This window comes from Saccopteryx bilineata, chromosome 2 (assembly GCF_036850765.1).
Source record: "Saccopteryx bilineata isolate mSacBil1 chromosome 2, mSacBil1_pri_phased_curated, whole genome shotgun sequence".
NCBI lineage: Eukaryota > Metazoa > Chordata > Mammalia > Chiroptera > Emballonuridae > Saccopteryx > Saccopteryx bilineata.
This window is the reverse complement of record NC_089491.1, coordinates 392,313,390-392,332,471: the sequence shown is the minus strand read 5'-3', so window position 1 is coordinate 392,332,471 and position 19,082 is coordinate 392,313,390. Positions and strand designations below refer to the sequence as shown.

At 52.4% G+C, this 19,082-nt stretch overlaps 1 protein-coding gene across 3 annotated transcripts in view; it reads left to right on the top strand.

The window, feature by feature from the left end:
- The window catches only part of SPECC1 (sperm antigen with calponin homology and coiled-coil domains 1), a 243,189-nt gene that overhangs the window by 195,383 nt on the left and 28,724 nt on the right, over nt 1–19,082 (top strand). For all 3 annotated transcript variants that reach the window (XM_066264352.1, XM_066264351.1, XM_066264353.1), the window contains one exon: nt 2,133–2,185. In XM_066264352.1, the coding sequence (XP_066120449.1) occupies nt 2,133–2,185 (53 nt within the window). The remainder of the gene's footprint in view (nt 1–2,132; nt 2,186–19,082) is intronic.

The window sequence follows — 19,082 nt, the reverse complement described above, 5'->3', positions numbered from 1 at the left end:
TGTAACTAAACTTCAGAAAGGGCAACGTCAAGACAGATCATCTACAAATAATTTTAATTAAATAATAATAATAATAATAAAAGACAATCTAGTAGAAAATTAGCAAAGGCTGGAATAGGCAACTCATAAATGGCCAGTGAACATTTTAAAAGATGGTTGCTGTCATGGGCGATCAGGCAAATCTAAGTTGAAATAGCAGTGAGACACGTCCCTGCCCTCGGGATGTACGAGAGTCTGGGAAATGGGAAAAGTGGAGGTTTACCTGTCACAGAAATGCTAGTGCGGTGAACACAGCTATGCCAGTATTTCAACACTTACTCAAAAATAAATAGAATTTGAATCACACACACACATACACACACAATCAGTAAGCCCCAAATTCTGCTAACCCTTTAGAAAACAGATATCCCTATCTCGTATATCAGCATCTAGAGAATTTAAAAAGTAAAGATGGGCCTTACTCCTCCGGTCAGGAACTGATTTACCTTCCCTTCGGAAACTCTGACCTGCTCACAAGCAGCCACAGATAATGTACATGAGGAATCAGAGATGTGATGAGAACATATTAGGAGATTCTACTAGGTACAAAGATACATTTTTCTTTATCATGTTATAATTAATATTTGCTTCATTGTAATTTAACATTTTTTCTCCTAATTTTCATCTAATGTGCTTTAGAAGTTAGTGGAAGCGGGGAAGTGAGTGAGTCATCTTGTTGACCTAATTGTCTGAGCCGGCAGATTCGTCTTGACAGAGGCTGGTGAGGAGAATTCGGAGGAGCACAATTAACCTCAAAAGCATTTAGAAATGTGTGGGAGCAATTTAACCAGCTTATGTCATCAGCAGAATAGAAACTTCCTCTATTATTAAATTTGCTTCTCAATAGCTTGCTGTGAATGGAAAAATAATGTCTTTAATTGCACATGATACTTTTTAAAATGCATCCATCCGATCTAGAATAGGCGGCGGTAATCATCCCAGACTTTTGATCAAGCTCTGTCCTTAAATTAGTCAGGAAAATGTTCCCTTACATGGGCCTATTCAGATTTTTTTTTTTTAATTTTTTATTGTGGTAAAATACAAACAACATGATCTAAGTGTGTCTCTGGATCGGTACCACAGTCTTGATTAATAATACAGCTTTATAAATCATGAAACCGAGTCTTCCCACTTCAATCTTTTCAAAATTGTTTCGGCTGTCGTAGTACCATTATTGCCTTTAGGTTGGTTTGTTGATAGCTACTAAAAAGCTTGTTATGGGATGGCAGTTCCCCCAGACAGCGTGTATCCACTAACATGTCAGCCAGCGACACAGTGTAGTGGTGTGGGAAATTATGTAAAAAAAAAGGCAGGATCCATAGCACCAAAAGTGTATGTGGGAATCAGAGGTCACAGAGAGAAGTGGAAATCTTTTTACAATAACAGAATCATGGGTGACTTTCTCTTTTCAAAACTTTTTTTTTATTTAGTGAGAGGAGGGGAGGGAGGCAGAGAGACTCCCACATGCACCCTGACCGAGATCCACCTGGCAAGCCCACTAGAGGGCTTGCCAGGTGGGATGCTCTGCCCATCTGCGGCCCTTGCTCTGTTGCTCAGCAACCGAGCTCTTCTTAGCACCTGAGGTGGAGGCCATGGAGCCATGCTCAGCGCCTGAGGCCAAATCATTCCAATCAAGCTATGGCTGCAGGAGGAGAGGAGAAGAATGAGAGAGAGAAGCGAGAGGGGGGAAGGGTGGAGAAGCAGATGGGTGCTTCTCCTGTGTGTCCTGACTGGGAATCAAACCTGGGACTTCCACACAACAGGCCAACTCTCTACCACTGAGCCAACCGGCCAGGGTCTCTCTTTTCAAAACTTTTTTTAATGGAGTCAATGTTAAAAGATGAGCAGGGGGGGAAGGTCACAGCTAATGTCTTTTTTTAAGGGATGATATCTCCCGAATAAATAGGAAGAAAGAGCTTTTCTTTTAACAAATCACACATCACACTGTCTGCTGTTGCCTTACCCCTTAGTCTCACAGACGGGGGGGGGGGGGTTTCGGGGCAACACAAGCCCGCAGCTGGGTTGGAGCTGCTTTGTGGGAGGGGTCTGTGGCGCCCCCACCCCAACCTGTGACCTCTCCCTTCCTCCGGCAGGAGCTCAGTGAGATGCTGTACACGGACCGGCCGGACTGGCAGAGTGTGATGCAGTACGTAGCCCAGATATACAAATACTTTGAGACGTAAATGCGGCGGCCCGACAGCCACCACCCGCGGCCTGCGGTTTGTTCTGGAAGCGCCTGCTCACTGTCCTCGGGCCCGCTCTGCCTGGCCGCAGCTCGGCCATCTTGGGTTTCTGGAAGGGTCCATTGGGGGAGGGACCAGCGGACAAGTAAGGAGCCTGGCTGGGTTCCCCCACGCACCCACCTCGACTCTAGACGTGTTTGGAGTGAATGTCGGGGAAGCTCTGCTCTCCCAGGGGCCTCCCTCCTTCCAGACCTGAGGCCCCGGGATGACACCTGCAGTCAGGCTGCATGACCTCACACTCGGGCTGCACGGAGATTCGCAGCAGACAGCACCCCCCAAATCGTCCCTCTCTTCCCCACCAGTCCTGGCCTTTGCCTTTATAAAAACTTTGCCCTTCTACCCATCAGCCCTCCAAAAAAAAACAAAACAAGACCACCCAACAAAAGACAGACCTTTGCTCTCGGAGCCCTGGACACACAGGAACCCCACCCTTGGAGAAGTGCGCTTGTCTTCTAGGTGACCGTCTTCTAGGTGACCGTATGGATGACCACTGTCACACCTAGAACCTGGTTACATATTTTTAGATCTCACTGTCTCTCATTGGGTCCTGGGGATGGGAGGTAAGACGTGTGAGAGTCAGACCGAGCCCCTGCCGGTTTGGCTCGCTGTCCTTGTGGGGTGGCGGCCGAGGGAGGCGTGTGCTGTCCTGTGCGTGCGTGCCTGTGTGCGTGCGACTGTGCCGGGGCGGTCACACCCGGCTTCCTGCGCCCTGCTGGTCCCGTGCACGACTGTTCGCCTCCTCCGTCTGGGCTCCCGTTTGCTCACACTCACACTGTCACACACACACATCTCTCCCATGCGCAGCACAGATGGAAAGCCGCCCGAGTGACCCAGCTGTGTCTGCTGGGGTCCCTGGGTGACGAGAGAGACTGCGAATTTAAACCGTATTTTAGCGTTAGACTTGCTTAGCGTTTCATCCAGCATCAGGCCTCGTGTGTGCGTGACACAGGGAAGCCCTGGGGTGGGGGCAGGCAGAGAGGGGTCTGTTTATAACTGGACAGAGGAAAAGGACAGCAGAGCCCCACCCCCACCCCCACCCTTCCAGGGGCCCCAGCCACCTGGGAAGTGCTCCGGACAAGTAGCCACCTGGTGGTTCTTTGGTATTCCCGGTGGGCAAATAGCACGCTACACACAGCAAATGGGGTGCGGCTCACATGAGTCAATAAACCTGCCCTTTCTTGCAAATGAAGGAGCCCGCAGGCAGGGCTCTGTTTGTGCCCCTCAGACAAAGTGTTATCCTTACCACAGGTCACACTGAAAGGCACTGCTCCTGTCTCTGCGGAAAGCCACTGTGCAAGGATGGTGGCCCTTGTTCACAGTCGGGGACTAGAGGCCACTGGCCCAGCCCCTGTCCTGGGGGAGGCAGGGCCCCCTGCAGGCCCATACTCCTGCCCAGGTGCTGCGCTCTCCGTCAGAAACGCGCCCTCCTGGCCTGCCCCGTAGATGGATCCAGATATATGGAACTGGACCAGGTGTGTGTCCTCCGTGCTGTCGGAGTTCTGAGAGCCTCTGCCAGCCCAGGGCACTCTGAGCAGACTGGCGATGGTGATGAGCTCCTCAGTGGCCCTTTGTTGTCCAGTAGGAGTGGGAGGCACCGTCTGAACCGGCTCACCCCCCTCCTTCCTGATGAGCACGTCCAGATGAAAGTTGTCGCTCCCTGCATGTCTTCTGTTGATGTGACTGATCCACTTTCCTTTTCCCCAGGGGGCAGAGTGACAGGCCACGCGGTTGGGTTGGGCTGTTGGTGGCTGTGTGTGAGCTGGCACCTGCCACCAGGCTTTGTGCATGGGAGACATGGCGGCCTTGGTCCCCGGAGGGAGTGTGACTGCCTGTTGTTAGTGGTCACCAGGAATGGTGCCGCACGGGCTCTGGCCAAAGGCGTCCCCAAAGCCGTCCGTGTGGTGGTGCAGCCCCCCCACCCCCCATGCTGGGGTCTGCTGCCTTCAGGGTAGAGAGGGAAACAAATGTCATAGGAAAGGAGGGCCATGTGGCCATTTATTTTTATAATTCAAGGAAGTTCCTTTACTTTCATTTTCTTTGCTGGTGGGCTTGCATGGAGAGGAAGCATGTGTCCCCTTACGAGAAACACAGGTGATGGTGGGTGGGGTGGGTCTGACCCTGCTGGGTGCTGGGAGGGGGCCGAAGGCGGCCAAGGTGCAAGGTCAGTCCTTCAAGCACTGCAGGGACTGGGGTGAACTGTCCCCACCCAGGCTGGGCCATGGAGTGGGGTTTTTAGCCCTGTTTGTAATTGGAGAGCTCAGGGCCAAGGCAAGGTGAATGTGTGAAATTTACAAGCTGAGGAAACAGGTCGCCTCTGAGGTTTTCGGAGGCTACAGTGCTGGTCTGCAAGTTGTATCATTTCCTGTTTTCTGTCCTGAGATTTTTCAGGGGCCTCAATGTTCATGTGTCTTCCCGTCTTCCTTCAGCCAGAACTCCGTCCTTTAAAATTATTTGGTGGTTCTGCAGATCCTGGCTTGTTTGTTTTTTAGTGTGTTATATTTCTATAAAAGACGTGCAAAATGCAAGACCCAGAAGAGTGGAGTTTTTCAAAGACATAAAGAGAAGTGCGTGGTTCTCCGCACCCTGGGTTGTGTCATGGACTTGAACTTCAACCTGATCTGTGACGCGGCCCAAGGCGCCGCCCAGCGCACACCTCTCTCGTCCGTCAGTCAGTCCGTCCGTCCGAGGCCTTTCTCCCTCCAGAACCAACGTCAGCCTTCAGCTGTCCTTCTCCACGCTGTCGTTTGTCCTGCAGCTTCCGTGGAAACCACTCGAAGTAGATGTGCTGGTGTCCCAAGATACGCTTCCCAAAAGCAGTGGGCCACCTGGCAGTGACCGCTAGGGCAGCGTCCTCTCCCCCACGGACACTCCAGCGGACTCCCTCCCTGTCCCCCCTCCATCTGCCCCATCGAGGGGAGGGTTCCACGCCAGCGAGAGAGCGTGGAGATGAAGGACTCGGGTCTGTAGATGCTGACCCCTGTGCCACACCCAGCAGTAGCTCTTCCTGTTCCAAAGCCGGCCACCGCTTTGAGATTGAACTCCCAAGCACCTGCAGGGAAGGCTGTCACCTAGCAACCCTTTTAAATACTATTTTTAATGTCTCCGCTGCCCGCGCTGACTAGGCGTTTTCCTTCTCTGACCCGGGTTCGAGTCTGGCTCATCGCGTCCTGAGTCAGCTCACTCACTTTAACTGCGTTAGTTGAATGCAGCTGAAAACATCTGTAGCCTTGTTTCTAAATAAAGCCCACGAGGTTGTAGCCGGCATCCTTGGGCTGTCATGTGCCAACAGAGCTCTATTTAACTACTAACCTGAGAGTGTATGATGTATGACTGTGTGATCTTTCTAATAAATATATTTTGTTTCTGTCTGAGTGTGAATTGTTCCCCGTGACATGTATTAATGTTTTCTCGGAGTGCCAAGTGTACGTTCCCTGAGTCTGCTCTCAAACCAGCACCTTCGCGTTCTTATTCTGGGCTGGGCAGCGGTTCCTCACGGCGCTGCTCTTAGGGGGCATGGCTAGAAGTTACCGGAACGGACCGGGGTCCTCACACCCCTCGGCCTCCTCCTATCCCCAGCCCTCTTGCTGGGGCCGAATCTCAGGGCCCATACAGCATGCCGCAGACACACCGGTACCCCACCCGGCGTGCGGCGTGCTTGAACGCTAACGGACCCTGGGAACCGCACACGGTGTGGGGTTAAGCAGGTGGGGACTGTGGGCCGTCAGGTGAGGGACGGCACCCGGGAGAGCAAACACAGCTGCTCGTCTGCACACACGCATGTGCGTACATCACACACACACACACGCATGCATGCACGCACACGGGCGTTTGACGGGTGGCCAATGCCTCTGCACTTGCAAATTGATCCCGCCTGTGGGGCCCGCTGTTTGGGGCCCAGCCCGGAGGCCCGGACCCTCTGAGTGAAGCAGGTCTCTGGCATGCGTGCCTGTGCCTCGTCTGGGTCTGTATGTATTGAGTCAGGCATCAGCAAGAGGTCCCCGACAGTGCCCGGCGCTCTGCGGCACTTGCTTGTGACCAGGTCTGTGGAGCGTGGCTCTGAGCTACTCCGGAGGACTGACGACTCCAAGCCGTGGGCCTTGGCCTCTGGGGGCCCCCTGGTGTGGAGCTGGCTCCCCTTCTCTAAGAGCTTCGGACATTTCTCCCGTCCCCACGCCACACCTCGCTCCCCGAAAGGGAGCCCCCTATAAGCCCCCTATAAGCTCCACCTGCTTATTGGCTCATGATAACCTGTCTTCTGTATAATTGTTGTGGGATAAATCATTTCTACTTCACCGACGGAAACATCCGGCTACCAAAGTGAACTCTCGTTCCAGCTCGGAATTCCCCGCAGAGCTTGGGAACAGCCGCCTCAGCGTCCCGTGGACGGTCGTTTCCAACCCTCTCCGGCCGGATGGTAACAGTCCAGCCACTACCAACAGGAAGGGCCTTGGGGAGAAACTGGGAGACTGAGAGCCTGAAGGTCCTGGTCGTTTTTCCTTCTTTGAAAAAAAAAAAAAGATATTTTTACTGAATTTATTGGGGTGACATTGGTTAATAAAATTATATGGTTTCAGGTGTGCAGTTCTATAATTCACCGTCTGTACATTGTATTGTGTTCACCACCCAGGTCAAGACTCCTCTGTCACCATGTATCCCTTTGCCCTCTTCAAACTCTCCCCACCCCCCTTCCCCTCAAGTAATTGTCATGCTGTCGTACTTGTCTGTGTGATTTTGGAGTGTTTTGTTTTGTTTTTGCTCAATTCCTTCACCTATTTCATCCCAGCCCCACAAACCCCTCCCTTCTGAGGGCTGCTAGTCTGTCCTCCAAATCTATGAGTCTGTTTCCGTTTCGTTTATTTTCTATTGGATTCCACATGTGAGTGAGATCGTACGGTACCTGTCTTTCTCTGACTGGCTTGTGTCACTCAGCCTAATACTCTCCAGGTCCGGCCCTGCGGTTGCGAAAAGGTAAGACTCCCTCCTTCTTCGTGGCCGCCTAGTGTTCCGTTGTGTTAAATGAGCCACCGCTTTTTTATCCCCTCGTCTGCGGATGGGCCCTCGGGCTCCTTCCAGATCTTGGCTGCTGTAAATAACGCTGCATTGCACATAGGGGGGCGCATATTCTTTCGAATCAGTGTTTCGGATTTCTTCAGATATACATTCCCCGCAGGGGAATCGCTGGGTCATCAGTTTCCGGTTTTTGAGGAACCTCCACATTGCTTCCCACAGTGGCTGCAGCAGCCTGCGTTGCCCCCAGCAGTGCAGGAGGGTTCCCCTTTCTCCACAGCCTCGCCAGCACTTGTTGTGTGTGAATTTGTTGATGACAGCCGTTCTGACAGGTGTGCAGTGATGTCATTGTGGTTTTAACTTGAATTTCTCTGATGATTAGTGACATTAAGCATCTTTTCGTATGTCCTCTTTTAAAAAGTGACTATTCAGGTCCCTTTTCCTGTGAATTGCCTTGGTGTTCCCTTTGCCCGTACTTCTCACTGTCCAGAAGTCTGAGCTTGGAGCTTTCTGTACACGAGAGCGCTGACATCTCTGCTTCCAAGTGCGAGCAGTTTCCTCGGCTGGTGGTTTGTCTGTCTTTACTTACGGTGGCTGGTTTGTTGTTGTTGTTGTTTTTTACCATACAGAAGTTTTTTAAAATTTTTTATAATTTCTTTTATCTCTTCAGATTTTTTGTTTGTTTTGTGACAGGGGCAGAGAGAGGCAGAGAGAGGGAGAGATAGGGACAGACAGCCAGGAAGGGAGAGAGATGAGAAGCATCAGTTCTTCATTGCGGCACCTTAGTTGTTCATTGATTGCTTTCTCATATGGGCCTTGACCAGGGGGCTACAGCAGACTGAGTGACCCCTCGCTCAACCAGCAACCTTGGGCTCAAGCTGGTGAGCCTTTGCTTAAACCCGATGAGACTGGCAACCTCGGGGTTTCAAACCTGGGTCCTCCGCATCGCAGTCTGACACTCTATCCACTGCACCACTGCCTGATCAGGCTCCCTTCGGATTTTAAATCAAAGCTAGAAAGCCTTTCCCAGTTCTGAATGCTCCGTTTCTTCAAGAACTTTTCATTTCTCTATTTTAAATCCTTGGTGCATGTGGGATGGCTCATGGTATATATGTAGGTTTAAATAAGTATATTTACCTTTTCCATAGCAATGCAAACTCATAGTTAAAAAGTCAAATTGTATTTGAAGCAGTCCCCTGCCCTTGCTGTTACCCTAGACCTCCTTAGCCACTTCCCAATTCTTCCAAAGTGTCTTTTAATGTTCACCTCTGTATGTATAAAGTATAACTTATAGGGCTTTGTATCCCTGTCATCATTTTAAAGTGCTCTGTAGTGGCCCGGGCCAGTTGGCTGAAGGGTAGAGCGTCAGCCCGGCATGTAGAAGTCCTGGGTTTGATTCCCCGTCAGGGCACACAGGAGAAGCACCCATCTGCTTCTCCACCCCTCCCCCTCCTCTGTCTCTCACTTTCTTCTCCTCCCGCAGCCATGGTTTGATTGGTTCAAGCACATCGGGTCCTGGCTCTGTGGAGCCTCTGCCTCAGGTGGCGCTAAAAATATCTCAGTTGTGAGCATGGGCCCTAGATGGGCAAAGCAATGGCCCCAAATAGGGGTTGCCAGGTGGATCCCAGTGAGGGCACATGCCAGAGTTGGCCTCTCTATCTCCCCTCCTCTCACTTGGAAAAGGAGGGAAAAAAAAAGGTGTTCTGTTGTTATGTGACATGAGAATTTCAGTCTTAACACCTCTACCCCCACAGCCTTGAACACCAGTGCCTGTGAAATCTGTCTGTAATCCGTCCGTCCGGACTGACTGACAGCCTGTCACTGGGCAGCTGGGACTGGGACTGGGCTGTCTTCAAGTTTTCTCTTTTCAGAAGTATCTGTTCATTTTCCAGTAAGTGGCCTGATTTAGTCATGGTCACCTCCTGCGTCCTTAGATTTGGGGCTAAGACGTGGGAGGGAGGCACTCCTGATTTTTTTTTCTCTAAAGCGTTTTCCTAACCACTCCTGCGCTCTTCCTTACGGGGCCTGTGCTGTAGCTGGCCACGTGTGTCTCTGAGGAAGCCACGGCCAGTGTGTGGTCTCTCTGCTGCGGCCCGGGTTCAGCCCTGAGGCTCCTCTGCACGGGGCGTCCCAGGTGCGGGGACACAATAGTGAGCAGACAGACCCGCCTGGGCCCTTCTGGATGGAGCTCACTTGCTGGTAGGGGAGGGGGACCAGAAACAGCGGAACACACAACACGACAGGTGCTGCAGGAGGAGAAGCCTGAGCAGGGCAGGAAGTCGGGTGTGCCGTGGGGGGCGGGTGCTGTTCTCAGAAGGCTCGTAGGGCCTGACCTGTGGTGGCGCAGTGGATAAAGCGTCGACCTGGAAATGCTGAGGTCGCCGGTTCGAAACCCTGGGCTTGCCTGGTCAAGGCACATATGGGAGTTGATGCTTTCCAGCTCCTCCCCCCTCCTTTCTCTCTCCCTCTCTGTTTCTCTCTCTCCCTCTCTCTCTCCTCTCTAAAAATGAATAAATAAAATTTAAAAAAAAGATAAAAAAATAAAAAAAAAAAAGGCTCGTAGGAAGGAGTGAAGATGTGGGGGGAGGGGAGCCTGCTGGGCTGGGAACAGAATGTGCAAAGGCCCTGCAGCAGGAACATGCCAGCTGGGTGGGGGTGGGGGTGGGGGGTGGGCAGGTGTGGGTGGGTGAGTATGTGTTGGGGACGTGGCAGGAAGGCCGGTGTGAGCAGCAGAATGTTCAAGGCAGCCGCCCGCTAGAAGAGGTGGTTGGGTCAGAACCTCTGAGCCTCATCAGAAATCATCGGGGGTTCTGAACAGTGTCTTGTTGACATTCTTTTTTTTTTTTTTCTTTTTTTTTTGCATTTTTCTGAAGCTGGAAACAGGGAGAGACAGTCAGACAGACTCCCGCATGCGCCCGACCGGGATCCACCCGGCACGCCCACCAGGGGCGACGCTCTGCCCACCAGGGGGCGATGCTCTGCCCATCCTGGGCGTCGCCATGTTGCGACCAGAGCCACTCTAGCGCCTGAGGCAGAGGCCACAGAGCCATCCCCAGCGCCCGGGCCATCTTTGCTCCAGTGGAGCCTTGGCTGCGGGAGGGGAAGAGAGAGACAGAGAGGAAAGCGCGGCGGAGGGGCGGAGAAGCAAATGGGCGCTTCTCCTGTGTGCCCTGGCCGGGAATCGAACCCGGGTCCTCTGCATGCTAGGCCGACGCTCTACTGCTGAGCCAACTGGCCAGGGCTGTTGACATTCTTAAACATTCTTTTTTGGAGGTCAAGCAGGGAAGTGATTGTAGAGAGACAAGCGTGTACAGATAAAGGAAAACACAAATGATAACGCTTGGGGAAGAGGTCCCTGCAGTTCTTCAGATGAGAGGTGGGGGCTTAGACCGATCACAGTGATGGCAGGGAAGGCGGGTAGAAGCAGGCCGGTTCCAAACCCTGGTGCCACTTGCCAGACTGGAGGAGACAGGAGGGCCGGAGGGCTCGGGAATCTCCGGTCAGGTTGCACAGGACTTTTGGACATCCCTGTGGAGAAGTTGAGTAGACTGGAAACTATAGGAGTCTAAAGCCCAGAAGAGGGAAAAAAAGAAAGAAAACCATCCAGAGTTGTTTTTTAGTTCCTCCAACATCCAGCAGCTGGGAGAGCCAGGTGATCCAGCCCAGGAGCTACTGGGGGGAGGGGACAGGAGAGCAGAGGACAGCCAGGGCGCTGGGGACGGTGGCCTCTCTGGAAGCCAGTGTTTCAAAACACAGGAAGTGACAGGCTGCGACCATCACTGCTGAGAACCTGAGTGAGCAGCACTGGGAAGTGACACTGGCCATGTGGCAAGATGTCAGCGACTGGTGACTTTGCCAGATGGATTTCAGGAATGGGGTGGGGACCCAAGACTGATGGGAGTGGGGAAGGACGTGGAGGCCACAGAAGACCTAGCTCCGGGGGGTTTTGTTGTAAACGGGAACAGAGAGAAGGAGAAGTCTGCGGAAGGGATGTGAGGTTAGGGAGGGCTTCTCATTTCCATTTTCTCTCTCTCTCTTTTTTTTTTTTTTTTTTTTACAGAGACAGAGAGAGTCAGAGAGAGGGATAGATGGGGACAGACAGGAACGAAGAGAGATGAGAAGCATCAATCATTAGTTTTTCATTGCGCATTGCAACACCTTAGTTGTTCATTGATTGCTTTCTCATATGTGCCTTGACCACAGGCCTTCAGCAGACCAAGTAACCCCTTGCTGGAGCCAGCGACCTTGGGTTCAAGCTGGTGGGCTTTTGCTCAAACCAGATGAGCCCGCGCTCAAGCTGGTGACCTCGGAGTCTCGAACCTGGGTCCTTCCGCATCCCAGTCCGATGCTCTATCCACTGCACCACTGCCTGGTTAGAGTCTCTCTCTCTCTCTCTCTCTCTCTCTCTCTCTCTCTCTCTCTCTCCTTAAGGGCTGGAAGGATCCCGCATGCCCCCTGGGACAGGTGGGCTGTGTGGGGGCAGGGCGGCGGGGACCAACGAGGGAAAGAGCAGGTTCTGGGGGCCCAGGCAATGGAAGGCTGGGGACCTGGGCCAGGGGCTGTCTGTCCACCTCATGGGCGGACGTATGTCATTATTTTCACAGCTGGTGTAACTGCACAGGGGCCCAGAGAACAGCACCAGCTGGCCGGGGCAGGAAGGGGGGCGGGGTGGGACGGGCGGTGTCTGAAACAGAAACCTGGAGCCATCCGCTGCCCCAGCAACGCGAGGGCGGGGCGACCAGGGCGAAGGTGGTTGGGGCGGGTCGGGAGGGAAAGAGGGCCAACCAGGGCGTTGGGCAACGGGCTAGAGGAGTTCACAAAGAGACATTGTTGGCGCTCCCCGGAATGATGACAGGAGCGTCCAGGAGCGGAAAGAGGGCGTGGTGCTGAAAGGAGAGGAAAGGGGGCGTGGTGCTGAAAGGAGAGGAAAGGGGGCGTGGTGCTGAAAGGAGAGGAAAGGGGGCGTGGTGCTAAGAGCCTCCTTGGAAATGGGCACAGGGACGGAGAGGTCAGCAGAGGACCGCGGTCGGGAAGGGGGGATGGCATCGCAGTCTGGAGCATGCTTTGCAGAGAAAACGCTTCGTGATCAGGGAAGGAGGGGAGAAATATTCTGGGAGGCAGAGGAGGGGCGCTCAGTCAGCTCCGGGTCTGGGGTGCAGCCCGCCCCCCTCCCCGACAAAATCTGCCCCCTGCGGAGAGAGATGCAGGGGCAGCAGGCCAGGCAGGGCGGAGGCGAGGGGTCTGTTTCAGAGCGGGAGGGGTCACTGGAACATTTAGGGAAGAGGCCACGGGTTTGAGTCATTTTCTTGTGACATCGAGTTACCAGTGTCCCAGTAGAAATTTACGGATCAGGAAGGGGGGACATTCGGGGCACACGAAGGAACATCTGGAGCCATCTGAGGATCGTAACTGTGGAATAGGAGGTGGAGTCCAGTTTGAACTGTCAAGTCAGGAGTAGAGCAGCAGGCAGAATGGAAGCCCCAGATGGGCCCAGGAGCCCTGGGGTGGACCCCAAGGTGAGCTGGGGCTGTGACCTCTGCCCAGCTTCCAGGGGACTGGCCAGGTTGAGGGTCCTTTCCTTGTGGAAGTGGCCAAGAGCATTGGACTTCCCTCCTTCCGTCCTGTCTCTAAAGTCACTGTCTGACCGGTGGTGGCACAGGGATAGAGCATTGACCCGGATGCAATGCTGAGGTCCCAGCTTCAAAACCCTGAGGTGCCAGCTTGAGTGCAACCTTGTCATCTTGGGTGCAGGGTCACCGGCTTGAGCATGGGGTCTTCACCATGATCCCAAGGTTGCTGGCTTGCACCCAAGGGTCACTGGCTCAGCTGGAGCCCCCTAGTCAAGGCACATACGAGAAGCAATTAATGAATAAAGTGTCTCTCTCAAAATAAATAACTATTTTTAAAGAAGTCACCATGATGCCTGTCTCTGCCCCAGCAGCCCTCGTCACTGTAGCCAGAGGTGGAAGTCTGGTCTGTCCACAGAGTGGGTTACGATTGGGCCTTAAAAAGGAAGGATGTCCTAACACGCTCTCCAGCGTGGATGAACCCTGAAGGCCTGTATGCCAAAGTGGAATGACGGGAACACAAGGAGGACAGCAACTGTGCGACTCCACTTACGTGACGTCCCCGGACAGGCCAGCGGCATCGAGACAGGAAGTAGAGGTGCCCGCCCAGGGCTGGGGGAGACGAGCTGATGTTGCAGTGGGAACAGTTTCCCTTTGGGAAGTGAAAAGTTCCGGAGATGGGTGGCGGCGATGGTTCCACAACCCTCTGTGTTTAATGTCACTGAGCTCTACACGTCGAAAGGGTTAAAATGGTTTCTTAAAAAAAAGTCCACGTGGGGAGAATGTGGCTGCCCTGTGACCTCACGGCCACGCAGAGGACCCATCCCTCTCGGCAAGGGGCTCTGGGCTAGGGGGTGGAATCACGGCCGGTTGTCATTGGAGGTGAGGACAGCCCCTGTGTTGTGCGGGGCCCTACGGCCTCTGGGCTAGGGGGTAGAATCCCGGCCGGTTGTCACCAGAGGTGAGGACAGTCCCCGTGCTGTGCGGGGGCCCTACGGGCTCTGGGCTAGGGGGTGGAATCATGGCTGGTTGTCACTGGAGGTGAGGACAGCCCCCGTGCTGTGCGGGGCCCGACGGGCTCTGGGTGCCTATCGGGCAGGACATCTGCTTAACGTTTCCACACTCGGATCCTGCACCGCATGGAGACACCAGAGTTTCCGAGGGTGGTGATTTTCCTTGGGTGGAGCCGGGCTCCCCGGGCCTGGCTGAGCTCCGGGCTCAGCAACAAAACGCTCACAAACAGCCAGCCTGACACTGTGGTTCTTCTCCTGACCTCAGCTGCAAGTGCCAGATCTCCGAACTTATCATTAAAACATCCAGATTTCTTCCTTTAAAGAAGAGCGTCTGCTGAACTCCGCCATGGTATTTGCCTGAGTGTCTGTTCAGGGGGGGGTTGGCCCCCGCGGTGCTCATCGGAGATGTGACAGGGTCCCTGGCGGAGAGCTCACAGAGAAGAGCAGGACCAAGGACATAGCGAACAAGAAAAGGAAGAAGGCCCTGGCCAGTTGGCTCAGTGGTAGAGCATCGGCCTGGCGTGTAGGAGTCCCAGGTTCGATTCCCGGCCAGGGCACACAGGAGAAGCACCCATCTGCTTCTCCACCCCTCCCCCTCTCCTTCCTCTCTGTCTCTCTCTTCCCCTCCCGCAGCCAAGGATCCATTGGAGCAAAGTTGGCCCAGGCGCTGGGGATGGCTCCTTGGCCTCTGCCCCAGGCGCTAGAGTGGCTCTGGTTGCAACAGAGCAACGCCCCAGATGGGCAGAGCATCGCCCCCTGGTGGGCATGCCGGGTGGATCCCGGTCGGGCGCAGGAGGAGTCTGTCTGCCCCCTCACTTCTCACTTCAGAAAAATACAAAAAAATAAAAGAAAATGAAGGAGTGTGCACGCTTGTCCTCTGTCGGGACACGCCCGAGAGGTGCAGAGCTGGTCAGAAGTGTGGTCCTGCAAGAGAGGAGAGAGAACCAGATCCTGAGTCAGGGCCAGAAACGCAGCACTCAACCACAGCGACTTCAGGTGTGAGCCAAGGAGGCGAGGTCACCTGTGGAGAGAGGACGGCCCTCAGGCAGGGGTGGGGGCTCCCGGCTGGTGTAGAGGAGAGGAGACAGATCCGAAATTCCCTCCCTGAGGGAGACGCAAAACCCAGCAGCTGAAAATGGGGGAGGGAGGCTGACAGGCCTAACCACAGAACATGAGAAACTTCTGTATAGCAAAAGACGCATAAACAAAATTAAGAGATTAAAAACAGACTGGGGAAAATATTTGCAGTGCACAGTGAGCGCTACATAATATTCATTACATAAGAACCGATACACAAACAGCTTCTAAAATTGGGTGAGACAAACAATCCAGTCTGAAAATGGGTTCTCAGACAATTCTTAGGGGGGAAAAATTGCAATGTATTAAATTGAAGAGACGCTTGACTTCTATAGAAAGTAAAGAAATGTAAATTAAAGCAACAATATATATATATATATTTACTTAGATTGTAAAAAAAAAATATTGATAACGCCCTGTTTTGGCAAACTTATGCAGAAATGGATGCTTTTCTACACCGTTGGAGATGGATAAGTAAGTACGCCCTGTCTGGACAGTGACTTGACGTTTAATGTGCACAGAAGAATCTCAAACGTAAACCTGTGATACAGCGTTTCCACTTTTGGAAATTTACTCCACAGCAGTAATCACGGGTACTCAGAAGAGCCATGGACAAGAGCAACAGCAAAATATAACGGCAGTAAACTAGGAATTTTCCTAAATGGAAGAGTGGTTTAAAAATAAATTGTGTCCAATACTATGGAACAGGGGTCCCCAAACTGCGGCCCCCTGAGGCCATTTATCCGGCCCCCGCCGCACTTCCAGAAGGGGCACCTCTTTCATTGGTGGTCAGTGAGAGGAGCACATTAACCATCTCAGCCAAAAGCAGGCCCATAGTTCCATTGAAATACTGGTCAGTTTGTTGATTTAAATTTACTTGTTCTTTATTTTAAATATTGTATTTGTTCCCATTTTGTTTTTTTACTTTAAGATATGTGCAGTGTGCATAGGGATTTGTTCATAGTTTTTTTTTATAGTCCAGCCCTCAAACGGTCTGAGGGACAGTGAACTGGTCCCCTGTGTAAAAAGTTTGGGGACCCCTGCTATGGAATATGAGACATTGGTCAGAAAGACTGGGGCAGAGGTCGCTAGCTTGATCGTGGGGTCACCGCCTTGACCATGGGATCATAGACATGACCCCATGGTTGCCGTCTTGAGCCCAAAGGTCGCTGGCTTGAGCAAGGGGTCACTGGCTCAGCTGGAGCCCCCCAGTCAAGGCACATATGAGAAAGCAGTCAATGAACAGCTAAGGTGCCACAAGTATGAGTTGATGCTTCTCATCTCTCTCCCTTCCTGTTTGTCCCTGTCGCGTGTGCTCGCTCTCTCTCTCACTAAAAAACAAACCAAAGAAATAAGAGAAAACTGAGGCAAACGGGTACTTAGGAAATGTCCACAATTAGAGTTGTTGAAAACAGGTTTCTTGATGGTGTAGGCAGGGAGAGTCTACTTTCGTTGATTCTATTTTTAAATCTGTGTCTGTATAAACCAGGGGTCCCCAAACTATGGCCCGCGGGCAGCATGCGGCCCCCTGAGGCCATTTATCCGGCCCCCGCCGCACTTCCGGAAGGGGCACCTCTTTCATTGGTGGTCAGTACTGTTTGTGGTGACGCTGCAAAGCGCTGTCACTCACTTCCGGTGACGCGGGACGCACGCGTCACGCATGGCTCCGGAAGCGCGTCATATCACTTGTTACGGCTAGCAGTGACAAATATGGAACTGGACATTGACCATCTCATTAGCCAAAAGCAGGCCCATAGTTCCCATTGAAATACTGGTCAGTTTGTTGATTTAAATTTACTTGTTCTTTATTTTAAATATTGTATTTGTTCCCGTTTTGTTTTTTTACTTTAAAATTAGATATGTGCAGTGTGCATAGGGATTTGTTTATAGTTTTTTTTATAGTCCGGCCCTCCAACGGTCTGAGGGACAGTGAACTGGCCCCCTGTGTAAAAAGTTTGGGGATCCCTGGTATAAACTCATACTCTCCTTTTCACTACGTCCATGCAGGTGGTGCGCCCTTGCCCTGTTTTAATGGGCTATGTGTCGTCACTAGCATCTTTGATTTTATCATTTATGGCACTACATTTGCATAAGCACAGAAGAACCTCTGGAACAATATTCAAAGCTGAACTGTGGGAGGGGAGGTTTGAGGAGGTTGGGGAGCAGCCCTTCTAATTTTAAACATTCCTGGGAGTTTATATTTGGACTTTGAGCACGTCACCTTTGCAATATAGATATATATTAACAAAACGTGAACAGCAGACAGACTTGATCCGGCCTTGGCCAGCAGCACCGGACTCACCTTGAGTCCCTGACAGGCCGGTTTTGTTTTGTTTTGTTTTGTTTACAGAGAGAGAGATTCAGAGAGGGATAGATAGGGACAGACAGACAGGAACAGAGAGAAAAAAGAAGCATCAATCATCAGTTTTTCAATGCGACACCTTAGTTGTTTATTGATTGCTTTCTCATATTTGCCTTGACCGGAGGGCTTCAGCAGAGCGAGTGACCCCTTGCTCGAGCCAGCGACCTTGGGTCTAAGCTGGTGAGCTTTTTGCTCAAACCAGATGAGCCCGTGCTCAAGCTGGCAACCTCGGGGTCTCGAACCTGGGTCCTCTGCATTCCAGTCCAAAGCTCTATCCACTGCGCCACCGCCTGGTCAGGCAGCTGACCGGCCGGTTTTAACTTTCCCACCCTGGACAACCTTTACTCTTACGGTGGTAGCAATTCTCCTTTCCCAATTGCTTTTGTTCATTTTTCCCAGAATCCAAGCTGTCACCCCAGATGCCAGGAAGAACAGGGCAGAATTGAGTCTCTCTGTCCCCTGCCCACCCCTGCTGTGGTCTGTGCTGTTCCCCGGGGCTGATACAGCAGTCTGAATTTCTGTCTGGGCTCCCTTAGCAAGAGACTGAGAGGGAGGAGACCTTAGAAACCGCTGGATTCAACTCTTCCCTTCATGATTGAGGAAACAAAGGCTCAAAGAGGCGAAGCACTGGTCCCAGTCCAGCAGGGGCTGCTGGCCTGCCCTGGACACGAGGCTGTCCTTCTCTTCCGTGAAGTTCTGTCTGAATGGATGTGCCAGCCACTACCATTTCCTTGACCTAAACGTTTGTGTGGCTCTACATTCTGTAGGCTGCTTTGCTGCAAGACCCAGAAAGCGTGCAACAACGGTGTACATCTCAGGGACATTTAGAGCTTTGCCAAACAAGAAGCTCAAGAGTGAGCCGTTCTCAGGGTTGGTTGGGACATAAGCGTTCTCCTCCACCTTTTCCCCGATCACCTTCGGTGTGTGGGTCTTCACGTCAGATTTTATTTTAAATGTTTATTTCATTGATTTTAAAGAGAGAGGAAGGGAGGGAGGGAGAGAGACAGGAACATTGGTCTGCTCCTGTATGTGTTCTAACCAGGAATCAAACCAGCAACCTCTGTGCCTTGGGACAGTGCTCTAACCAACTGAGCTACCTGGCCAGGGCCGGTGCTCACGTCAGATTTATCATCTCATGGTCACAAGAGGGCTGCCATAGCTCCAACTCTGGCAATCTCCAAAGCACCAAAGCAGGAAGGGAAGGAGGAGGTCCAAAGCTCCCTGCATAATTTTCTTGCATCTTGTTGGCCAGAATTTGTCACGTGACCATCCCTTAGATCAGTCACTGGCAGAGGAGAAAGGGGTTGTCTGATTGGCTTAGGTCAGTCATGATTCATCCTCTGGTCTGTGGACGTTACAGCTACACTGAGGTTCTGTTAGCGTTCTAGAGAGGGCTTACTGCCGGCTGGCCAGGGAGCACAGTGGCCACCAGCTCCTGGGTCTTGGTCGTGACCCTACTGAGCCCTTGGTCTGAGGTAACCGTCCCAAAGTCCTCAGGGGAACAGTGAAGTCACACTCGTAAATGTAGACTAAACAGCTCACACATGTGCTCAAGAGCCGATTAATGGGTTCTGAAATTTCCTGATGACTCCTTCAGCCTCCTCAGACGATGTGTTTTGCAGACCACACTGGTGAAAAATGACACTTTCCACCTGAGGTCCGTGGAATAGCTAGGGACAGGAACAAGCGCCTCGTTTCACACATAGGACTCTAGCCGTCTCCAGAGACCGGGCATGGACGGTGTCATGGGCTTGCAAGCGTAAGCATTGGGTGG